General features: G+C 61.6%; 1 protein-coding gene across 1 annotated transcript in view; it reads left to right on the top strand.

The window, feature by feature from the left end:
• The first annotated feature begins 2,509 nt into the window (after positions 1-2,509).
• Positions 2,510-20,989, top strand: part of TWIST2 (twist family bHLH transcription factor 2) — a 32,713-nt gene continuing 14,233 nt past the window's right edge. Inside the window, exon 1 of the mRNA XM_037161441.2 lies at positions 2,510-3,177. Coding sequence (XP_037017336.1) covers positions 2,660-3,142 — 483 coding nt within the window. The 5' untranslated portion in view covers positions 2,510-2,659 and the 3' untranslated portion in view covers positions 3,143-3,177. The remainder of the gene's footprint in view (positions 3,178-20,989) is intronic.

Raw genomic sequence — 20,989 nt, forward strand, 5'->3', positions numbered from 1 at the left:
TGCTGGGGCGGTGGGGCACTGAGCGAGCAGCTCCCGGCGCAGCTCCCGGGGCTGACGGCCGACAGAGCTGCAGCAGAGCGGTGACTCCGGGAAAGCCCCTGACCAGGCAGCAGCCGCCCCAGCCGTGCCGCGCCTGCTGGGCTCTACTCAGAAAACACTGGTTCCTGCCTCCAGATCCCGTGGCCAGGTGCCGTGTTGCCACGGAAACCACACATCCCGCCGTGGCCTCCATGAGGAGGACCTGGCCGAGCGCTGGGTCCTCTTCCCCCACAACAGGCCAGGGCTGACTAAGAAAGGCCATTTGGAGCCTCCTGTTCCCTGCAAGTCAGGCAGGGATGGTAGGGGACGGATGGAAGGATGGTGGGCACCCTCCCACCAGACACCAGGGGTTGGAATGTCACCGTGACACTGACCTCTGTGCAATGGCACCAGAAAGCTTGTCGCATGCCACTCGGCTATTTTTAAGGGGAATCTTTAAAGGGGGTTTTAAAAGAGAACCTCGCCCACATGTGGCCTGGGCCTTGGAGGACCAGTGTCAGCCCTTTCTGAGCGCCTGGGCTCCGCGCTGGCGTCACTGCCGTGTCTCAGGCAGATGACTGGCCCCCGGACCTGGCTCTCAGAAAGCCCTCTGATGCCCATCGCCAGCAGGAGACGCGGACTCCAGCCGGGAGTGGGCGGTCTGAGACCCGGTTCGTGGGGGCGGGTTGTCACTGCGCTCATTTACAGTGGGCGGGCAACGGGGGTCTGGGTCCTGCATCTCCCCCACCCAGTGACCCATACAGTCGGTAAAAGACCCTTGACTGGTGGCTGTGAGCAGACTGTGAGCGGCTAGTGGGACATGCAGGCCCATCTGTGCCGGCCCAGGAAGGGCTGAGCCCCGGGGTGGGGGCGGGGGCAGGGCCACAGGGGAGCAGGCTCCTCTCACTTCCTTTTTGTTCTTAAGTTTTTTACTTCAGAAGGTGAGAGAAAGGGGCATCCAAAAGCGATTTCGCTGCGCCGGTACCCGGGGCCTTCCCAGGGTTCAGGCGGGGGTGGGGGGCAGGCAGGCGGGCTGGCTGCAGGGACTCCAGAGGACCCTTAAGTCTTAGGGTCGCAAGACCAGGGTCAGGAAGAATCCGGAAACAATGGGCTCTGTTACGTGGCCGTGTTTATGCGAGGGCCTGCTCTCCTCTCACCAGACTGTGGGGAAACGTCCCCTCGAGCGGCCAGGGGCCCCTCGCAGGCCGCCCTTGAGTTTCCTGAGGCCAAGTCCCGCCCGCAGGCCAGAGGAGCCCCTGAGGCCGAGCGTTCTGCCGGCCTGGAGTTCAACTTCAATAAAGAGGGCCCAGCCCGCCCTTGATCTCGCGGCTGGTCTGACAGCCCAGCTCAGGCCCCGGCCTAATTGAGCCAGGGCCACCTGGGAATAGGTTCAAAGGCATCGAGGCCGTAAACCACCTCCAGGCCCCGAGCCAGAGCAGCCCTGGAACAAAGAGCCCCCCCCAACCACTTCAAACGGCCCGCGCTCGGCGTCCAGATGGCGCGGGCCGGGGTCCACCGTGATGCCCGCCGAGGCCGGGCCGCCGCCGCCCTGCGCCTTCCTGCCCGCGGCTATCCGTGGGTGCCCAGCGAGGGGGAGGTGCGCGGCCGCCCCGCACACCCTCTGTCCACTGCCGACTGACAGAGGGAAGGGGGGGCACGGAGGCTGGGGCCCTGCACCGTGGGCCTAGCCGGCGCCCTCGGCTCCCAGCCTGCACCGGGGCAGGACCATGCAGGTGGGCGAGGTGGGCACCGGCACTTCGCACAGAGGCTCGCTGCGGCGCTGAAATGTTGAGGTACTGAGGAGGAGGGTCTGCGAGGGGGTCGGCGCCACGGCCCCCCAGCAAGTCGTGGTGAGAAATGCTCCCCCCACGGGGCCTGGGCACAGCAGGTGGAGACTCCGAGGGCCTTACGTGCTTGGGGAGCAGCATCTTCAAGGGCACCCGAGTGTCCCCACACCCTCAGTGGGGGCTCAGGGATCCCCGCCCGCGCGGGTCCCAACCCAGGCTGAGCGTTCGCCCCGGCGAATACTCGCTGAGCGCCCAGGGGCGGCCAAGGCGCACCCAGGGTCCCCAGAGGCTCCCCGCCGTGTCCTCACCTCCTGGGAGCGCATCGAGGGTACGACTCGCCACCGGTGCCCCATGCGCCCCGGGAGAGACCCCGCAGCCGGTGGGGCCCGCTTTCCACGTCAAGAAGCAGACAAAGCCCGGTCGGCTGAGCCCAGGAATCGGAGCAGCCGGAGAGCGGCCAGAGCCCGGGGTGGAGGCGCGGGCGGTGCGCGAGGTCCAGGCCTCCGAGGTGCCCGCCGCGGTCAGGGCCGAAGGGGGAGGCAAAACTGAAAGTGCCGCGCCTGGGGGCGGGGGCGGCGGGCGAAGGCCCCAGAACTCGTCCGGCCCCCGGCCGCGGCGGCCAATCAGCGCTCCGCCCCCGCTCCTGACAACTATTTAGCAACCCAGCCCGGCTAGAGTTTCCAAAAAAGTTAGAATAACTTCCTCTCCCGGAGACCTCGGTTTCGCACAAGCCGGCCTTGAAATCAGAACCTCTCCAACAGCCCGGGGAGCGTGCGCTCGGCGACCGCGGGCTCGGCCAGCGGCGCGCGCTCCGCGCCCGGCGCCCCCGGCCCCACGCGCGCCGGGCGGGCGCCATGGAGGAGGGCTCCAGCTCGCCCGTGAGCCCCGTGGACAGCCTGGGCACCAGCGAGGAGGAGCTCGAGCGGCAGCCCAAGCGCTTCGGCCGGAAGCGGCGCTACAGCAAGAAGTCGAGCGAAGATGGCAGCCCGACCCCGGGCAAGCGCGGCAAGAAGGGCAGCCCGAGCGCGCAGTCCTTCGAGGAGCTGCAGAGCCAGCGCATCCTGGCCAACGTGCGCGAGCGCCAGCGCACCCAGTCGCTCAACGAGGCCTTCGCTGCGCTGCGCAAGATCATCCCGACGCTGCCCTCGGACAAGCTCAGCAAGATCCAGACGCTGAAGCTGGCCGCCAGGTACATAGACTTCCTCTACCAAGTCCTGCAGAGCGACGAGATGGACAACAAGATGACCAGCTGCAGCTACGTGGCCCACGAGCGCCTCAGCTACGCCTTCTCCGTGTGGCGCATGGAGGGCGCGTGGTCCATGTCCGCCTCCCACTAGCGCCGCGCCGCCCACGTCCGGACCGGCGCTCCAGGGTAGGTGCCCAGCGCGCGGAGGGGCCCTGCGCCCCCGGGGGCGGGGGTCGGGGGTCGGGCCCCCGCGTCCCTCCTTCCGAGGCTGAACTGGCGTTGGCGGCGGCGTGGGGTGCACTTTCCCTCCGGCAACAGATGGGGATCGTTGGGAAGGTCCGGAGTCCCAGGGGCACGCCGAGTCCTTTTACAAGCTTCTAGTCCGGGTGTCAGACGGATAAAGGCAGATCGGGGACAGTCGCATTTTCCATTCTTGGTGTCCCGTGGGGGCCCCTGTGGGTGAATTTTGGGGCAATAAAGCATCAGAAGAACGGACTGGGGAGGTCCAGGGCAGAGAGGCGGGGACCAGCTGCCCGTTGGGTCCCTCTCAGTGGTAGCCTGGAAGCTGCCCTCACCGGGTCCTGCTGGGTTGCGGCTCCGCACTCTTCTGGGAACGAGCACCCAGTTCTCCCTGGCAGCTCCTGCGTGGCGTGCTGGCCAGTGCGTCGGCCTATCCGGTGGGTCCCGGGGCGCGCACGGGGAGCGCCCAGGTCTGCCTGGAGAGGGCAGGAGGACAGTGCCCCGTGCCGGCGGCTCCGGGGCCAGGGGAGTGGGGACAGCCCCGCAGCGGAGCGCAGGGGAACTGCCGAGGCTGGCGTGCGCCGATCGCAGCGCGGAGGCCGGGAACCCTGGCTGTCCGTGGGCAGGTGGAACAGACCTCCGAGAAGCTGGGGGCGTCTGGTCCAGCCTTGACCTGAACAGTGGAGAAGGGGCGCCTCCGCGCCGCGTCCCAGCCTCTCACACGGCGGGGAAGTGCCCGGGGTCCAGGCTGGGAAACAGGTTTGAGGGGATCGGAGCCCATGCTGGTGGGTCCGCGGCGCAGGCAGAGGGGCACGGCCGCCCTGGGAGCCCCGTTCTCTCTGAAGAGCGCGCAGGGCTTCCCGCGCCGGCGCCCTGACCTCAGACACCTTGGAAGTCCCTTCGGTTCTGACCGCCTGGCGCCTCCTTCCCAGAAGACTCCGAGGGGCAGTGACTTCCGCGGGTGATGGAAGGGCGCAAGAGTTATTGGGGGGATGTTAAAAAATCCTTCCTACGCAGGACATTTGGTTTCTTGTTCACCTCGCAGAGTTTCCCCGTGAAGTCTCCACATTCATTGCACAGCAGGAGTTGAGATTACTCAGGAGCTCGCGGCCGCCCACTCTCCCGACAGACTCCTTTCTTTTTCACCCGGTTCTAGATCCGAAAATGGTTTTGTTGTGCCCACGGAGAGCTGATCTAGCACCGGTGGGTTTTATGTTTTAACTTTTATTTTTATTTCCGTGCCACTGAAAATTCTCCCGATGAAATCGCCTTCTAAAATAGAGATGGGCGCTCAGATCCCGAACAAAGAATTTTAGCAGGAGAATAACCGAGGGGAATCTCCTCCCGTCCCTGTCAAACGCAGACGGGAGGCGTCTCGACCACGTATTTCTCTAGGAAAGCGGGTGCGGACCAGCTGGGTACGGACATGCTGGCGTAGGCAATACGTGGATTCTGGGTGTTGCTGCCTCAATCACCAGCTTCCATTCGGCCAGTCCCTCTTACCCATTCATACACCCGCAGTGGATGGCGCATCTGAAATAAGAGCAGAGGAGGAACATCCTCTGTTAAAAATATACACGTACAGCTTTGTGTAAGGAAAACACCAGCAGAATTACGGTTAAGATTTCCCTCGAGAAAATTACTGAAAACAAATACCAGGAGATAGGATTTAGTGCAGAGTTTAGTAAGTTCATTTAAAATTCATTACAAAACAACGTCATAGCTAGAGCTACGAGAATCAGACAGAGGTCACAACGAGAGATGACATAAAAATAAAAAGCCATGCTCGTAATAAGTAAATGATGCGTTAAAGAGTTTGTTGTGGAAAAAATCCTTAAATCGCAACAGGTAACACATTCAGCTGGAGAACACATGATCTCCAGGGGGCCCGTTTATTTTTATTTTTATTTTTATAAAATTGTATCTAGTGAACTAGTTCCAATGAACAGGTTTCTTTAAGTAGACGGATACTCACTCTGCCTGGGCGGAGGGGGCAACAGGATGTCCCCGATGTAGGCCCGGCCCGGCAGCCCTCCTGTTTGCTCCTGAGGCCGACACTGCATAACCCTAGTGTCTCTTGTGCGATCAGCATCGGTTCTATTTCCTGAAAGTGTTGCTAAATGGCATTTGTTACTTATTTGCTGACATGTTAACAGATTTGTAGCAGGTTAAAGAAACATTAGTTAAGAACTGCTAGACCTTTCAGGAGACGGTGTGTGATTTTACTGACTAACGTGGGGAGTCTGTGTTTCCCCCAACACACGCACACACGGAACCGCATCTGGGTGAACAGCGGCCGCGGTAGAAGGTCGAACACTGCCCTCTGAGTCACAGAGAAACACGGGAGACCGTAGGGCTGCTGCCGGTGCTTATCCCGACTGTCCTCTCTGGCCTGGTGTTTGAGAACACAGACAGACAGTAAATCTGACAGACAGACAGTAAATCAGGTGTCTTCGGGCCGTCAGCTGGGCTCGTCCAGCGGAAAACTCTCTGAGGCCTTTTCAGTGTTTCCATTAAATGCCTGAGCTTCGAGAGCAGCGTCCGAGGCACCCGGTGTGGAGAGGGGGAGGGAGGCGGCGATTACTTATCGCACCGTTCTTTCTTCTTCTTCCCTGCTTTGTGGTTAAAAAAAAAAATCTCTAACTTCTGCAAAGTCCGCGCAGATTTTCAGCGGGTTGGCATGCTCAGCACACGACCCCGTTTTTCTCCGGGGGCTGGAGTTTCTTCCGAGAACGGAGCGTGACCCTCTCAGCACCCAAAATACGCCCGAGTGTTTCCTCCCTCCCGAAAATTCGCTTCTTGGAGGTGTTCGTTCATGGCTGTGATCTGAATGCCAGCTGGTCTCAAAAGAAACTGAATTCCCCGTGGAGAGCGGACTTGCAGAATCTCAGCCGAGCTTTTGATTGGCCAGGAGCAGCAGAATGGAGGGCCGAGCTACCTGCCCTAGAAGCCGTGTTTTGGGATGAAATGCCCATCAGTGAGAACAGATGCGGGGAGGTGACCTCGGCATGTGGCTATTGTTCCCTTCCGAAGCCCGGGGACCCGTCAGGCCGGAGCGGGGCCGGGGCTTGGAGGCGGCGGTTGGAGGTAGACTGAGCCGGAAGGCTGTGCTGAGCTGCGTGAGAAACGGCACCCCTTCCGGGCAGGCCGTGAACCTGAAACCCCGAGTCCTCGGCATCCCCGCGCCGCCGCGTTCCTGACAGCGGCGCAGATGCCAGATTCCCGTTGCCTGGCACGAAGATCGTAAAGTAAACTCTGCGAGCAGAGCACTATAACTCAGAGTCTCAGTTTAAGTCTGGGTTTTAAAAAAACAAATATTTTAATAAGCCAATTTTAAAGGCTGAACTTTTATGACAGTTTTTAAGCTCCGTATATATATTAATCTATTCTCACTGGTGTCTTTAAAACCCCGCGAATGTGCGCTGGAATGTCTGTTTATATTTGTGTCTTTTCATGGGAAAGGATAAATGAGCTGCAGAAGGCAAACCAGAGACACAGCTCTCCCCAGCAGAGAGCTCGGGGATGAGGCCGTAAAGCTACGAGACCAGACGAGCCTGTTACCGGAGCCAAGAGCCAGAAAGCCGCACAGGAGAAGTCGATTCTAAGAGATACAGGCACGGATACATTCAAAGCCAAGCAAAGATGAGGCGCTAAAAACAGAAACTGCTTAAAAAGATGTTCCCCGTGGCCGCCCGAGTCCACTCCTGCCACAGGGTGGTGGGCCGTGTGCACACACAGGCGGATAGCGCTGGTGGACTCGGGGTGCGGTCTGCAGATGGCAGGGGTGCTCGCTTCCCGGCTGTGACCCTGCACCGCGGCTGGGGAACCGAGGCTCGAGGGCGGTGGGTCCCTGGATGTTGCTTCCCACACCTGTGGTTGAGTCCACAGGGGTCTCAGAATAAGTTTTAAAATGTTCCTAACCCAAGTAAATTATACCAGGAATTACTATGCGTTATCTTAGAGTAATGCACTAAAATATGTATTTTTGAGCAAAAGTCCAGTTTTCCCTGATGTCATTTGTATCGTTGCACTTGTGTTCAGAATCTGAGAAATCTCGACCTATGTCTTATGGGGAATTAATTAGAGGTGGCTCTTTAAAATCCCCAAATAGTAGAATTCCAGAAATCTGAGAAAAATGCCAATCCATACATTTATTCCCATTCTAATGAAGAAAATGATTTTTCGAAGAAATTTCGGGAAGTGTTTACTCGAAGCTGGCACAGTTGCTTTGCGCGGAGTCTGTACGCACTCACCCACATGGCGGACACACGCCCTCCTGCAGGCGGTGGGTATACAAACCGCTCACTAAGCAGTGTGCACTCTGAAGGGTTAGCATTTAAAGTGATCCCGAGTCAGAGGGCGTGGGTGGGGCAGACAGAGGGGGAGGTGGAGGGAGGGAGAGAGAACCCTGGACTCGGCCGTGGTCACTTTAAATTAACGGCTGTCTGTCCTCGGGGCTTATTTTGTGTTGGGTTCAATAGTGAACCTCTGTGTGCAGTTCAGTTTGGGGAAGCCTTCATTTCGCGTTGGTTCCGGAATGAGATACAGTGACACGGGATTGGGACACAATGTGGCTTGCACGCCGAGGTGGACCAGAGCGTCGTGCGGTTTCTCTTCAGTGACTACTGATGGCTGTCACGTTAGAAGGAGATCGGACTCAGAAACTGGGAGGCCACCGTGTAACTTTATCCTGACATGAGAGGAGCCCTTAGCAGTTAGTCGAAAATAGAGTCATTTGGAGTCAGAACTGTTTTACGTGCTTTGAATGTCTACACCGCTGGCCCCGAGACCTGACCGTGTAGAACCCTGAGGTCCTGGGTTGCGTGTGAGAGGGTGCGTGACCGAGCGCTGTGCGTGCCCGCCCACCCTGTTTCCTGCCACGACATCCTTTTCCTCCGTCACTCAACCAGGGAACGGGTCCGGTGCCCCAGTACAATCGTAATCTCGCTTCTCGAATCCTAGGAGTCGCCAGTGCCTGCAGCGTGGGCACGTCCCTCCCTCCTTAAGGTCAAACTTTCTCTATCAGTTAAACGAAGGGTAGGGTTGAACCCGAAGAACTTTCAGTTTTCGAGTTCAGTGATTCTGGAAAACGTTCTTTCTTCTTAGCTCACATTCAGCCTTTAAAAAATGGCCTTCAGCGTCTTTTGGGGGGAAATTATAAATTCAGTTATGTTGTCTGGCATTAGATCTGTGTTTCTCACAAGCTTGACGGGGAGTTCACATTTGTTTTTCTGGCTGTGCAGCTCTGGTGTGTGACGGATGGGAAAGATTTTGGGGGAAAAAAACCTCTTGATTTTTATTAACTCTTCGATGGCCAGCAAGCATCAGGCCCCAACCTCGAGGCGCAGGTTCCTGGTGTGGTCACCGAGCAGCTTGATCGCGACGCCCGACAGTCAGCTGGTCGCAGCCTTGGGCTGGTGGGGGGGTTTGTGGGGAGCCTTTGTCTGACCCCCCCACGGAGAACAGATGCCCAAACTTGGGTTGTAAATGCTGGTTTCCTGTGCTGTACAAATAAAATGCCACACTAGCCTTTTTGTTAAATTCTCCGAATGTCCCTCTTCTGAAGAGATCTGAGAGAGTCCTGCCTGCTCCAGAGGTGAGCGGAGGCTCTGGGAGAGAGCGCTTGTAAAAGGAATACACTCCCTGAAAGAAAACAGGAGCCGTGGCCTCCACAGTCCGCCGGGGCAGCCGGGCGGGCGTCACCGTGTTCTGCTGCGAACCTTCTGCCAGTCCCACCGCAGGCAGGGCAGGGCGTGTGTTCCCCGGGCTGCAAGGCCGGGAAGTCAGCGCCCGGTTGCCCCCCTTCATGAACCTTGGCGCGGTCCGGCTGGCGCTGCGCCCTGCAGGGGTGCAGAGGGGTCAGCAGGGAAAAGCCAGGCGTGGGCCACTTTCTGGCCCTGGGCGTGTGAAGGGCATGCCAGCTAGTCCTCGGTCCCTCACTTGAGTTCGGAGGAGCAATAACCGGGCAAGCCGGCCCTGCAGGGTTAGCCACATATGAATACTCTCGCTGGGTCACTCGTGGAAAGCCCATGTGAATTTAAAGCCCCATCCTCGGTGAGATGGCCTTGGCCTTGGTGATTCCCAGCCAAGCGCTTCCGGTGTCTTGGGGACACACCCGCACTGCTGGAAAGGGGCGGCGGGAGGGAGGGTGAGCGTCTTGCGTCTGTTGGGTTTGGCGGGATGGAGCGTCCTGAGTCCTCAGCCTTCCAGGTCGTGGGCCCCGTAGACAGCGGTCCGGAGCGATTTCCCAGAACGCGCAGGGCCACGTGACGTCCCCTCACTCACGACGCCTGTGCTGAGGTGGAAGCCTGGGACAGGAAGACGGGACCTGGTGTGGGCTTCCCCGTCTGGCTCGTGGCGCCTCTCCAGCCCCACCCCGTCTTCAGCCGAGACCTCATTTTGTCCGTGGTGGTGGTCACAGAGGTCGGGTGGGCTTTCTCGGTGTAAGAAGTGACAAGGGACGAACAGGAAGCCCAGTGTCAGGTCCCAGGCGCAGCCCCGTCACAGGGGGGAGTTGACAAGCCATCGGGACTCTCTGGGCAGAACGTTTCTGGGGATTCTGGGGTTGGGGGGCTGCTCAGGAATGGACGTGCCCCACCTGTGTGCCCAGTGACGGGTGCTCCTTAGTCGCCTCCACTCGTTTGCTAAGAAAAGCGTTCCCTTGTCACCAGGCCAGAGGGTCCCCAAGGGAAACCTGTGCCCGGGAAGCCGGTGTGCTATTTTTGTGGATTTCTCTTGTGCAGAAGGACCACTTGTGGCTCGTGTGGGGACCCCAGGCCTGTCCGGGGTGCCTACCTCAAGGGGCTTGGGGTCCCTGTAGCAAAGGGTCCCGCAGGACGGCCCTTTCAGGGCAAAATTAACGGAAGGCTGCTTTGCTGGATGTTCCATTATTACCAGTTCCAAACCCCAATTCGAGGGTTTGTTTTTCCAGGATCCAGGTTTTCCTTTAATTACACAACAAGCAGAGACGAGGACTGGGGAGCCTTCCCCTGCGCGTCTCAGCTGCCACTGTTACACAGCGCGCACCTTAGTTCTCCCACGTTCTGGACGTGCATGGTCCCATGCAACTGTGTCGTCAAGCACCGTGACCTCCGTGTGTGTCCCGGTGCCGCTGAGTGCGGGCCTGTGACGTGCGCAGGGTGCTGCTGTCAGGAGGACAAAGCGAAGGAGAGAGGGAGGGTTTGGCTGGGAAGGGCAGTGCAGAGAATTCCGCCATTGATGGGTCAGGGCAGCCTGCTCCCTCTGCTGCCCATTACGGGGAGGGGGGGCCTCGGAAGAGAGAGGCTTAGCAGGACAAGTGCCCTACCTGCCTTCCCAGAAAAGTGACATTTGTAAAAATTCCAACAGGGCCACCTCCGCGCTGCCCTGGGCCACAGCTACTGCACAAGGACCCACAGCGCCTTTGCTGCTCCTTTGTGCCCGGGTACCCCCGCCACCCTGTGGGGGGCAGCCGAGAAGCTCCATCGGTGGGTGGCCCCTGCCTGGGGGGAGCGGGCCGCAGGCACCAGGGGCCGCAGGGGCCAGAGCAGGCAGAGCTCCCTGAGGGCAGGGTGGTGGGGACAGAGCAGAAAGGCGCCTGGCTCGCCTGGGTGGTCTGGAGGGACCCCCGGTGGCAGGGAGGAGAGCCAGAGGGAAGGGCCTGCCGGCCCCACTGCCCTCGTCCTCCCGGGGCCCCCAGTGGACGGGCTGGGATCAGCCCGCAGGCCCCACCGCGAAGGCTTGAGTGGGAGCCCCTGGCGGCTCTGCATTGGCTGAGGTTAATGAAAGGAAGCGATAACTCAGCCTTTATTTCCTCCTCCTGGAGTTCGCGGCTGCAGAGAGCGCCCCACAGCCACATTCCTCTCCGAGCCCTTCGGCTCATCTGCGGACGGTCAGCTTCCAGGGGAGACCACGCCGCCCACCCGCGGCCTGCGGGGAAGCAGCCACGCGGCCGGTCTTGCACAGCGACCCTCTGCGGGAGCAGCGATGGAGCGCGACTTCCGCAGGTGACCGGCTGGTCCCTCCCAGCTCGCTCTGGGACCCATGTGGGCCGGGGAGTCTGGGGCCAGCCTGGGCCTGCAGCGCCTGTCGTGCGCTTCGTGAAACCCACAGCCACTGTCCTTTCACGCTAATTGCGTAATTTCCCTTTTTCTAACTGGGAAGAGGGAGGCTGGCTCCCGCGGCTACGCCACCATGCGCAGCATGACGCTGCGGTTCACGGGGCTGAGCGCTGGCCCGTGTCCTGACGACGCGTCGTCAATGTCACTGTCCACAGTGGATTTTGCAGCTTATTGAAGTCATTGTTCCCAGGACAAACCACATGTCACTCTTTCCCTTAGTAATAAGCATCTCCAAGGGGCATCTTTCTATTTCAGGAAATTTTAATTAGACAGAAACCAAAGGCTGTGGCCTTGGCAGGCGCAGGCTGGATCCCCAGTGGATCTGGGGGGCAAAACGTGTTGCCCTGTGTCTGGGGCGTCCCTTCTGGGGAACGAGACTTCACTGTGTGGCCCAGAGTGGGGCACACCGCTCAGTTCCATCGGCCTCCGCAGCCCGAGGCAAGTCGGAGCCTCCCCGGGCCTCAGTGTCCCCACTGAGCCGTGAAGGGCAACTACGTTTCTGGTGGTGACCAGGGAGGACTGCTCTCGGAGCCCGCAGGACCCTCTGCCCCCTCGGTAGCTGCCCCTCAGGGTTGCAGACAGGGCCCCCCCACCATGGCCGCCTGGCGCTGCGGGGGTGCTGCTCACTGGGGCCAGACGGGAAGGCGACACCAAGTTCGCCCACTGAGGAACGGGGACGGAAGCCCTGGTGTTGCCGCCGGACAGGGGACTGCTCCTCAGCCAGAAGGCCGGAGGGGGAGCTCATTCCCTCTGCGACCCGGAGGAGCCTGGGAACATCGTGCCGAGTTCGAGACGCCAGGCCCAGAAGGCCCAATAGCGTGTGGTTCCATCTAAATGAAGTATCCAGAGAAGGCAGAAGTGAGTTCGCGGTTGCCAGGGCCTGGGGGCAGGGGGCGGGCGTGATCGCTTCTCCGCTGTGGGACTTCTGTTTGGGGCCATGAGAAGGTTCTGGAACTGGATAGGGATGATGTTTGCACAACAGGGCCACGGACTTCCACCGACTCGTGCACTTTAAAATGGATGTGAGGATAAATTTTATATCATGAGTATTTTACCACCGAAAAGAAAAAGAGCCCGTGACTCAGCCCCGGGGGCCTCCCCGCTGACCGTAGGCGGGGTCACGGGCCTCCAACTTTCCCCCAGTTTCCAGAGACGCCGTCCAGCTGTCCACGTGATTCAGCGCGGAGCAGCGCCGCGCACTCTCCGGCCCCCTCGTGCTCCGGGGGAGCCTTTTCCTGTGTGTTCACTGAGAACGTGCCCCAGGCAACTGTGAGAGCTGCTTCTTCGCTGCCCCTGATGCCAGGGGTCTGTCAGTGCTGCCTCTGAAGTCACCCCCCACCGCCTCCCGTGGAAGACGGTGTTTTCATACCATGGGGGCTGGGGACAGGGGAGGGCCCTGTTCTGCAGGTTCTGCCTCCGCCCAGCAGCGGGCTCCCCAGAGCCAGACCACGCTCAGGAGGTTGACCCTCCACTAGGGATGGCGCAGAAAAGTGGGGCTCAGAACCCTTCAGGGCCCATCGGTGGTGGGGTTTCTCTCCTCCGGCCACGCTCCCCGAGCCCCCAGTGCCCTCGGACCCCCTGTGAGGGGCGGGCAGGACGATGCCCACTGCCCCTCGGTGCTGTGTGGGCCGCCCCGTGGGCCCCTCGCAGATGCACCCAGACCGAGGGCCCAGGAGGACTCTGAACAGCCCCGCAGAAGCTGACCGGAGGCCAGCGGTGGAGAGCGAAGGGAAACTGGGAGGCGGAGGTGGCTGCCGTCACCTGCTCCTGGTCCTCTGGCCCCGGCACAGACACCCCCAGGGAGGGAGGGACAGGCCCCCAGGAGCTGCTGAGAGGCCCTGACGGAGGCAGAGGACAGGACCCCGGTTGCCGCCGCTCCCCTAGTTAATTTGTGCCATCGGCCTGACCAGGGCCTGGGTCCCCCCACGAGCCAGACGTGTCTTATCTCAGTCTGTCAGCGCCACTGGTTCCCCACGATGGCAGAGCCATTGTCCTGTCCTGGCACACATATGTTCCTGGGGGTGCTGCTGTCCTCTCCGGCCACTCTGGTTCCTAATAGCTGAGTGTGACTTGTCCTGGGACCCTGCGGCCAGCATGCCGATCACAGCGGGGTGCGTGGAAGAGCTGGTCTTCAGAAATGCCATCGAGGGGACACGAAGTTTTCTCCCGGGAGTTCACAGCCTGCCCCCTCCCGCCTACCCCCATCCTCCTCTCTGTCCCTGAAGCTGGCACCCTGGGCGTGGGTGTCACCCGGTCATCCACCCAACTTCCCCCTTAAAACAGCTGCACCAGAACCAGTCCGGAGCCAGGCTTCCCGGGGAATCCTGGTGGACGCCGTGGCTTTGCCCCAGCGAGGGCCCGCGGCCCCGTCGGCGGGGTCCACCCACAGCCTGTGGCCCCGCCAAGGATGGACTGCAGAGGGACGCCCGGGCATTGCTGCCGCCCCACAGAGTCCAAGGGACATGCAGGACACTGCTGTGACATTCACTGGGGTCACTTCACAGCCTCTGGTTTCTAGAGCTGGTCCTTCCCAGTACAGCAAGCCCAGATCAAAGAAGACTTATTCTGACTACATTAAAATTTTAAACTTCCAAACACCAAAAGAAGCCTGATCATCGAAATTGCTCAGGAACCGGGAAGGAAGTATTTACAGTCTGTGTTACAGTGGATCGATCTCCTGACCAGAGAGAGCGCCCGTGAAAATTCAACAGAAAGCCAGACAATCCAGTAGAGAGCAAGGGAAAGTAGGGGCCCACAAAGGAAGAGACTCAGTTGGCCAACAACTATATAGAGTGTTGAACTTCAACAACAACCAGCACATTGAAAGTAGAGCGGGTGGTGTTGCTCTTTTTCTTTTGGAAAGACCGTGATGATGGCCCCGCGCTGAGGGAGGCGTGGGCCACCGGGCCGTCTGGCCTGAGAGCAGGTGGAGGGTGACATCTGTCTCAAGGGGTGCTGCTGCGTGAGCAGAGGACACACCCAGGCAGTCCCAGGTCTCAGGAGCCGTCCTGAGTGAATGGTGCCGACCCACCTCGCCGAGAAGAAATGCCGTCAGCTTCGCCAGCACTGACGAAACGCCCCAAACGGCCTGGGAAGCTGCCTGTGCACGGAGCAGTTTTTCCAGGCCCCGGGATGCGACGCGGTTGGCAGGTTCGTGTGTGATAAACCAACACCTGGTGCCGTGAAGGGAAAGGTTGTTGGGGGCAGACCCCACGGTCCCAGGCCGGACACTCGGCGTGGGCGGCCTTGTCCCGGAGACGTGGTGGTGGGGGGTACTACCTAAGCCAGCGATGCTCACCCTGTTCATCCTGCGGCACACAGACTAATTACTAAAATCTGCGGCACACCCAAAAATATCTTTTCTGTCAACCTGGGCAAAAAAAAAAAATAGATGTGTCTGTGACTTGTTCACACTGGAGGGCTCTTGCCACTCCGGCCGAGGTCCGGTTTCCCCTGGACACGCCCCGGGAGGGAGGTCCGTGCCTCTGACCATGGGTCAGGTGGGGCCGTAGTAAGGATTCTTGCGGCACACCGGTGAGAAGCCCCGCTCTGGACCGAAGTGCCAAGGAAAGTTCTTCCCATTCCCTCTCAGCAGTCCCATCACTTCCTTTCTTTTCTGAATCTCTTGCCCGGTCTGACTTCTGCAGTTGGGAAAACAAAGCTGCCGCATCCCGGCCGTCCCTCCCTCCGCTCGGGGACCCCCCACCTCCCCCAGCCCCCAGGCCCCCCCACAGTGAGGCAGTGAGCGCCCCCACCCCTGAAATGCCTTCCCAGGGAGCTTCCTCACTGCGGTGACTTCGGATGCTGGGGAAGGCAGGCAAGGAAGCGGCCTTGTGAACACGAGTGTGCGTCTCCCGCACTGTGCGTGGGGGACCCTGTGCGGCACCACACGGCACTTGAGGACCGCGTGTGCCGGCCCCGCCCCCCAGTCCCACACCCCATTTGTCTTTGTTTCCTTCTCCTCCTAGAGGCTCTCAGGGTTGCATGTTCTTGAGCACAAACCACTTCCAACCGGCGGGAGCACAGTGAACTCACTCTCTTCTGCCAACCCGCCCAGGCAGGAGGGGCGGGGAAGACCCCTCCCAGCCTCTGGGGGCATCTGTGTTGTTCCCCGGTCCCTGGGAACACATTCCAGTCTCTCCTTCCTGGCTCCCGGCCTCCTGGGTGCCCAGCGAGGGTTTCGGGCTGAAGGGAGAGGTGGAGCCGCCAGTGGAACCCACCCGTGCCCACCGGCTGGGGCCAGGTTCCCCGGGCACGGCACCTCCCGGGGCCCCACCGGCCGCCCTCCCCAGGCTCCCAGCCTCGCACTCCCTCCCAGATCCCAGGCACAGACTGTGCACCAGGCCTAACTGCTTTCACACCCCCTGCTGCCCCGGATGTGTTGTTCTGGCTAGTTCTGGGGCCGTGCTGCCAGATGACTGAATCCTCCTCAGAAAGACAGCTGAGATGTTTGTGCAGCTCCGTCACCGCCGGGCCAGGCCGGGGCTCCCAGGAGGGAACCTGCACCCGCACCATTCCAGCCGCGCTCCTCCACCCGTGGCCCTCAGCGCACTGGGCGGCGAGCTGTGCGCGGCTGTCAGCCTGCACCACCGCCACCTCTCGCTGCAGAGACGCAGAGAAACCGAGAGTTTAGGTTCGGGCAGGCCCCTCGCGGGCCCCCCGCCTGGATCAGCCCGGTGGCTCTGCAGTGACTCAGAGCCCAGGCGTTTTGTCTGCTGGCTGCAAGTAAGCAGAGCAGGGAGGCTTCAGTGGGCCGCCAGGGCTCCCGGCCGGCAGCTCCCTGCCCCGGAGTGCTCGCCTGGGCGCAGGCGAGCGGGACCGAGACCATGTGGGACCCAGGCCGAGAAGCTGGTACCCACTGGGCACAGCAGGGCCAAGAAGTGGGTGGGATGGGGATGCAGGCCCCAGCTGCTCTGCAGAGATGCTGGGCCAGGTCCCCCTGCCCAGGTCCGCCTGTGTTGTCCTTCAGAGGCACACAAGGGGCACCGTTCTGTACCACCTGCTCCGGACGTACCTGTCAGGTGGGTTGTCACAAGCCGCTGCCCTTCTCGGAGCACCTGTGCTTTACAGAAGGGGGCCCTTGGGGTCTTCCCTCCTCCAGACCCCCTCTGCAGTTTGGAGTGGGAGGGGCAGGGCAGGGCCGGGCCTCGGGGTCTGTGGGAGCCCGGAGAGGCCCGTGCGGGAAGCCGGGGTGAACGCTCGGTGGGCTGCCCTCAGCGCCAGGCGGAGTGAGGACACCCCTCCTTCCCCTGCAAACTGTAAAGGGCAGAGAGAGGGGGGCAGAGCCTGCCGCCTGGGGACAGCGTGGGGCGAAGGTGAGGAGAGACGATGCCTCTTCCCTAGTCCCAGCACTCGGCACAGTTACTTTAATCCTGAGAAGGGCCCACGAGGTTGCTCCTACTCCCATTCCCCAGGTGGGGAGACTGAGGGCTGGGAATGCTCGGCTGGAGGCGTCCAGCTGGCAGTGGGCGGAGCCCAGGCGGCCTGTGCCTCTCGCACATGGTCTGAACCCAGGGCTGCCCCCCGAGTCAGACGGGGCACAGCGGGCACTCCCTGCACCCCTGCCCACCCCGTGCGGCAGCCTGGCCAGTTCTGTACCAGGTGGCGGTGCCCCTGCCTCCCGCTCCACCCCATGCGCCTGTGTGGTCGGGATTCAGCGAGACGGGCCAGGCATGTTCAGCCAGGACACAGGCGCCCTGATATCTCCTGGCTCTGGTGGTCCAGCCTGAGAATTTGGAGGGCCCAGGGCACAAGATGACCCTCGGCTCCTGCGGGATTCGGAGTCTGTTTGGTTTGGAGCGCGTGTTCCTGCCTGCCCCGGGACCCCCGCTGCCTCTGAGACGTGTGCTGAAGGCAACAGGCAGACGTAATGCTCCCCAGCGGGAAGGACCCCCCACCCCAGCGTGAGTGTGCGAGGTGGGCGATTCCCAAGGGCGCAGCGTTGTGGTCGCCACTTGGTGCCCGGTGGGGGCGGGGCCCCTCCTCCTCCCGGCCTGCCTCTCGGACCTGCGCCCCTTCTCTCCAGGTCACTCTTCTAAAAATCTTATTTGTTTTTTAACTTAAGACTTCACACTTTTTTAGAGCAGTTTCAAGTTCACAGGAAAATCGAGGGTCAGGTACAGAAATCCCCAGGCACCCCTCACCTCCCCACTGTCCGTGTGCCCCTCCGAGCGGAGCATCGTGGCCACCCGTGGCCCCAGACAGACACCTCCCCGCCACCCGGAGTCCTCAGCTGACCTGAGGTCCACTTGTGGCGTGTTCTGTGGGTCTGGGCGAATGTGTCACGACACGGGTCCACCGTCACAGGACCAGGGAGAACAGGTGAGCTGCCCGAGAACCCCTGTGCGCACCGGCCACCCACCCGGCCCTCGGAGCCCTGGCCCCACGGAGCTCCTCACCATCTCCACGGCGCGGCCTCTTCCAGCTGGTCGTGGCGTTGGGTCCTCGCAGCCTCCCGGACGGCCTCGTTCACTCTGCACCGTGCACCGGAGGCCCCTCCACGCCTTTTCGTCGCTTCAGAGCTCGTTACTTTTAGAGCTGAACGAACGATACCCCACCGTCCGGGTGGACCACAGGGCATGTGCCCGTCACCCACGGAGGGACAGCTCGGTGGCTCCGAGTGTGAGCACCCACCGCTTGGCCACCTGGGGACCACGTCTCGGTCACACGCACGTCGCCCGGGAGGCCTGCAGCCAGGCGTGCGGTCTGTGCGCCGCGTGTGTGCCCGGTGTGGACGTGGGGGTGGTGGGCGGGCCCTGTCTTCCCGAGCACACGAAGAACTTGCGTGGTGTCTGTGACACAGAGACGCCCTTTCTCTGTGACAAGGAGAAGCCCCTGTGGTGGGTGACTGCCTGGGGGACATTTCTGGCAACTTGGGGACCCCGGGTGTGCGGGGGACAGAGCCCGCCTCATCTTACAGGGCCTCCTCTGTTCCAGAAGCCGGTGGCTGTCAGCGGGAAAGGAGCCAAGACACGCAGGGAACACAACCTCCGAACCGCTCTGAGGGGGAGAGGGGACGGCCACCGTGGGGACCGCGGAGGGCACAGATGCACCCGGACGGCACTGGGGGCGGGATTTGGGAGGTGGAATCCTGTGCACCGTGGGACGTGTCCCCTCTGCCCCTGACTCCTCAAATACCCATTTCCCGCCAGGCTGTGTGCCGGGGCTTTGGGGGGGGGCAGCACTTGGGGGCACGGCCAGCCTCACCCCGGGGACCCTAGCTACCCCAGGGGGCAAAAGATGCCACTGGCTGGATGGCAGCAGATGGGCCGAGTGGGATGTCGTCATGAGACCACCATGCTCCGGGCCTGGGACACTGCGGGACCGCGCCCCACGCTGGCCTTGGCTGGCCACACAGCTACCTGGGCTCAGCCGGTGGGGGGATGGGCTGAGTGACCGTCACAGTACGGATGGGACTCGTTCTAATGGCTCGGCAGGCACTGAGGGAGCCTCAGCCGGCGGGGCCCAGGACAGGGACTGCTGTCGTCTGTCCTGTCCCCCAGGTGGTGCGGTGGCCGGCGGGCATTCGTGGATTTGCTAGAGACAGGCCTGGGCCGCAGAGGGCTCGCCGTGCTTCGGGTGCAGCAGTGTGGGCTGGGGCCGGGCGGGCCCCCCGCGCCCTCCGACCCTGGGATGGCGCTGCCCCCGCCGAGCCCCATGATCCTGAGGGGAGAACAGTGCCTGCTCCCCAGGGAGTCTGCCCTGTGCAGGGTGCCGGTTGGTTTAACGATGCAGGGGACGCAGTGGGGCCAGAGTCGATGGCCTGGCCCCAGGGAATCTCCACAGTGAGACACAGGCATGTGCAAGGCTCCCTCAGAAAGTGAGTGAGCGGTGCCTCCTGTTCACACAGGGTGGGGAGCGATTCGGGGGGGCTCCCGAGAGAACAGGCGAGCTGCCCAGGTGGCAAGAGCGAACGCACACAGTGGGGCTGTGGCCAGCGGGGGTGGCCTGTGCGTCAGAGAACACAGGCAGCAGCATGCAGCAGCCGCTTGCAGGAGGGGAGGAGGGAGGTGCGAACCGTGCGGCCGAGGTGCGGTTTCCACCTGGGACTTCGAGGGCACGTCAGCACTTGGCAAAGAAACAGTCTCATTCCCAAGGGGACCAAGGGCTGGAGCAGACCTCTCTCCAGAGATGGCCCACAGGTGGCTGACGCTCGGCCTTGCTGTCAGACATGCACGTCAGAGCCACAGGGAGGTGGCCTCACCCACGCCAGGGCGGCTGCTGCCACCACACCGCCAACGGGAGTCCGCGCACTCCGGGAAGCCGGTGGTGCCCTGGGACTGGGAGGCCGGCCGGGCAAGGGCTGGTTCGGTGTGGGTTTGACCTTGGCTTTCCCCGAGGGGTGGGGTTCTGGCCGCCACGAGGGGACCCTCGCTGGACTGTGGCGTGGGCTGCAGGGCTGGGCCCACCCGGGGGTCTGGAGAGTCAGAGGCGCGTCCTTCTGGGCTCCCAGCACCTGTTCCTTGGAAGCGAGGCTCACACATTTCGAAGAGGAGCCGGAGGCCGAGACTTTGCGGAAACCGGAGCCCACGAGTGTCGTTTGTTTGTCCGTAGTGAGATCTGGTGGCCTTACAGCCAGGCCCATGGAGGAAGGAGCGATGCTCTTTTCTAAGACTTGAGTGTACTGTCTGCTAATCTGATACAGATACGAGTCTTCAAGGTCATTCAGACGAAGGGGTTCAGGATGGTGAGTTTTATGTTCGGAGCTGAATTATGAAGCAGCGTGTGGCCTGGGAGGCAGGCAGGCCCGGCCGGCCTGGCACAGGTTCAGTCCCTTGGGGCATCCGGGCAGCTCGCTGGACAGGTGGCCGGCGGTTCCCGTTCTGCTGACGCAGGGCCTCTGGCCCGAAGCCCCCACTGCGGGGCTAGTGCAGAGTTGCTCGGATTACGGGCAGGCTGGCAGCCCGGGCTTGTCCTCCTCATCTGCTGCCCTGTCCCCAAACCCTTGCATCAGCTCAGCTGGACTGCTGGACACGCGTCCCTAACATGCTGATCTGTACTTCTTCCGGGAAAAGTAACGACCCACTTGGGTTCTGCAGCGAGCTGAGACATGGTCCACGTCCGGGAGACGTTAGGGACTCGCCTGGGGTGGTGGTGGGCGGGGCTGTCTTCCCAGATTTGAAGATCTCAGGGCCGGTGACCCAGGGGCTTAGCAGCCACCACTTCTCCCAGGGAAGCTCGGCAGTTCGGAGGACACGAGCGCCCAGATTCTCTCATTAAAAGCCGTGTGTGGCTAAGTCCAGAAAATGAGAACCTCATTTGCTTGAAAATCGGACCTTCCTGCCGCGGCTGCTTGTCTGGATCGCCCTTGGGGGTCCACTTTGGCTGGGCTGCTGCGGCTTTGAGCATCCCACCGAGTCCTCCGACCTTCTTCTTTTGCAAAAGAACTCGATGCAGACGCAGGCCCAGGGGGCTTCCGCAAGCACAGGCGGGCTGTGTGTGTGCGTCTCATGTTTGGGCATCCGGTCCTCCCAGTCCCCACCCAGCCCATCCTCGACCACCAAGGTGGCTTTCTAAGGACTGACCCTCGGCTCTGCCGCCCTCCCCTGAACAAGCCGCAGAGACTCCGGGCCCGTGAGGGAGGTTGAGGCGGCCTTCAAATGCCCTTGGGTAGGGGAGAGAGGCTGCCCAACTGGGGGTCGGGTGTCTCTCCCCGTCCG

The sequence above is a fragment of the Artibeus jamaicensis genome, unplaced genomic scaffold (assembly GCF_021234435.1).
Source record: "Artibeus jamaicensis isolate MK-2021 breed Jamaican fruit bat unplaced genomic scaffold, CSHL_Jam_final contig_944, whole genome shotgun sequence".
Taxonomy (NCBI): Eukaryota; Metazoa; Chordata; class Mammalia; order Chiroptera; family Phyllostomidae; genus Artibeus; species Artibeus jamaicensis.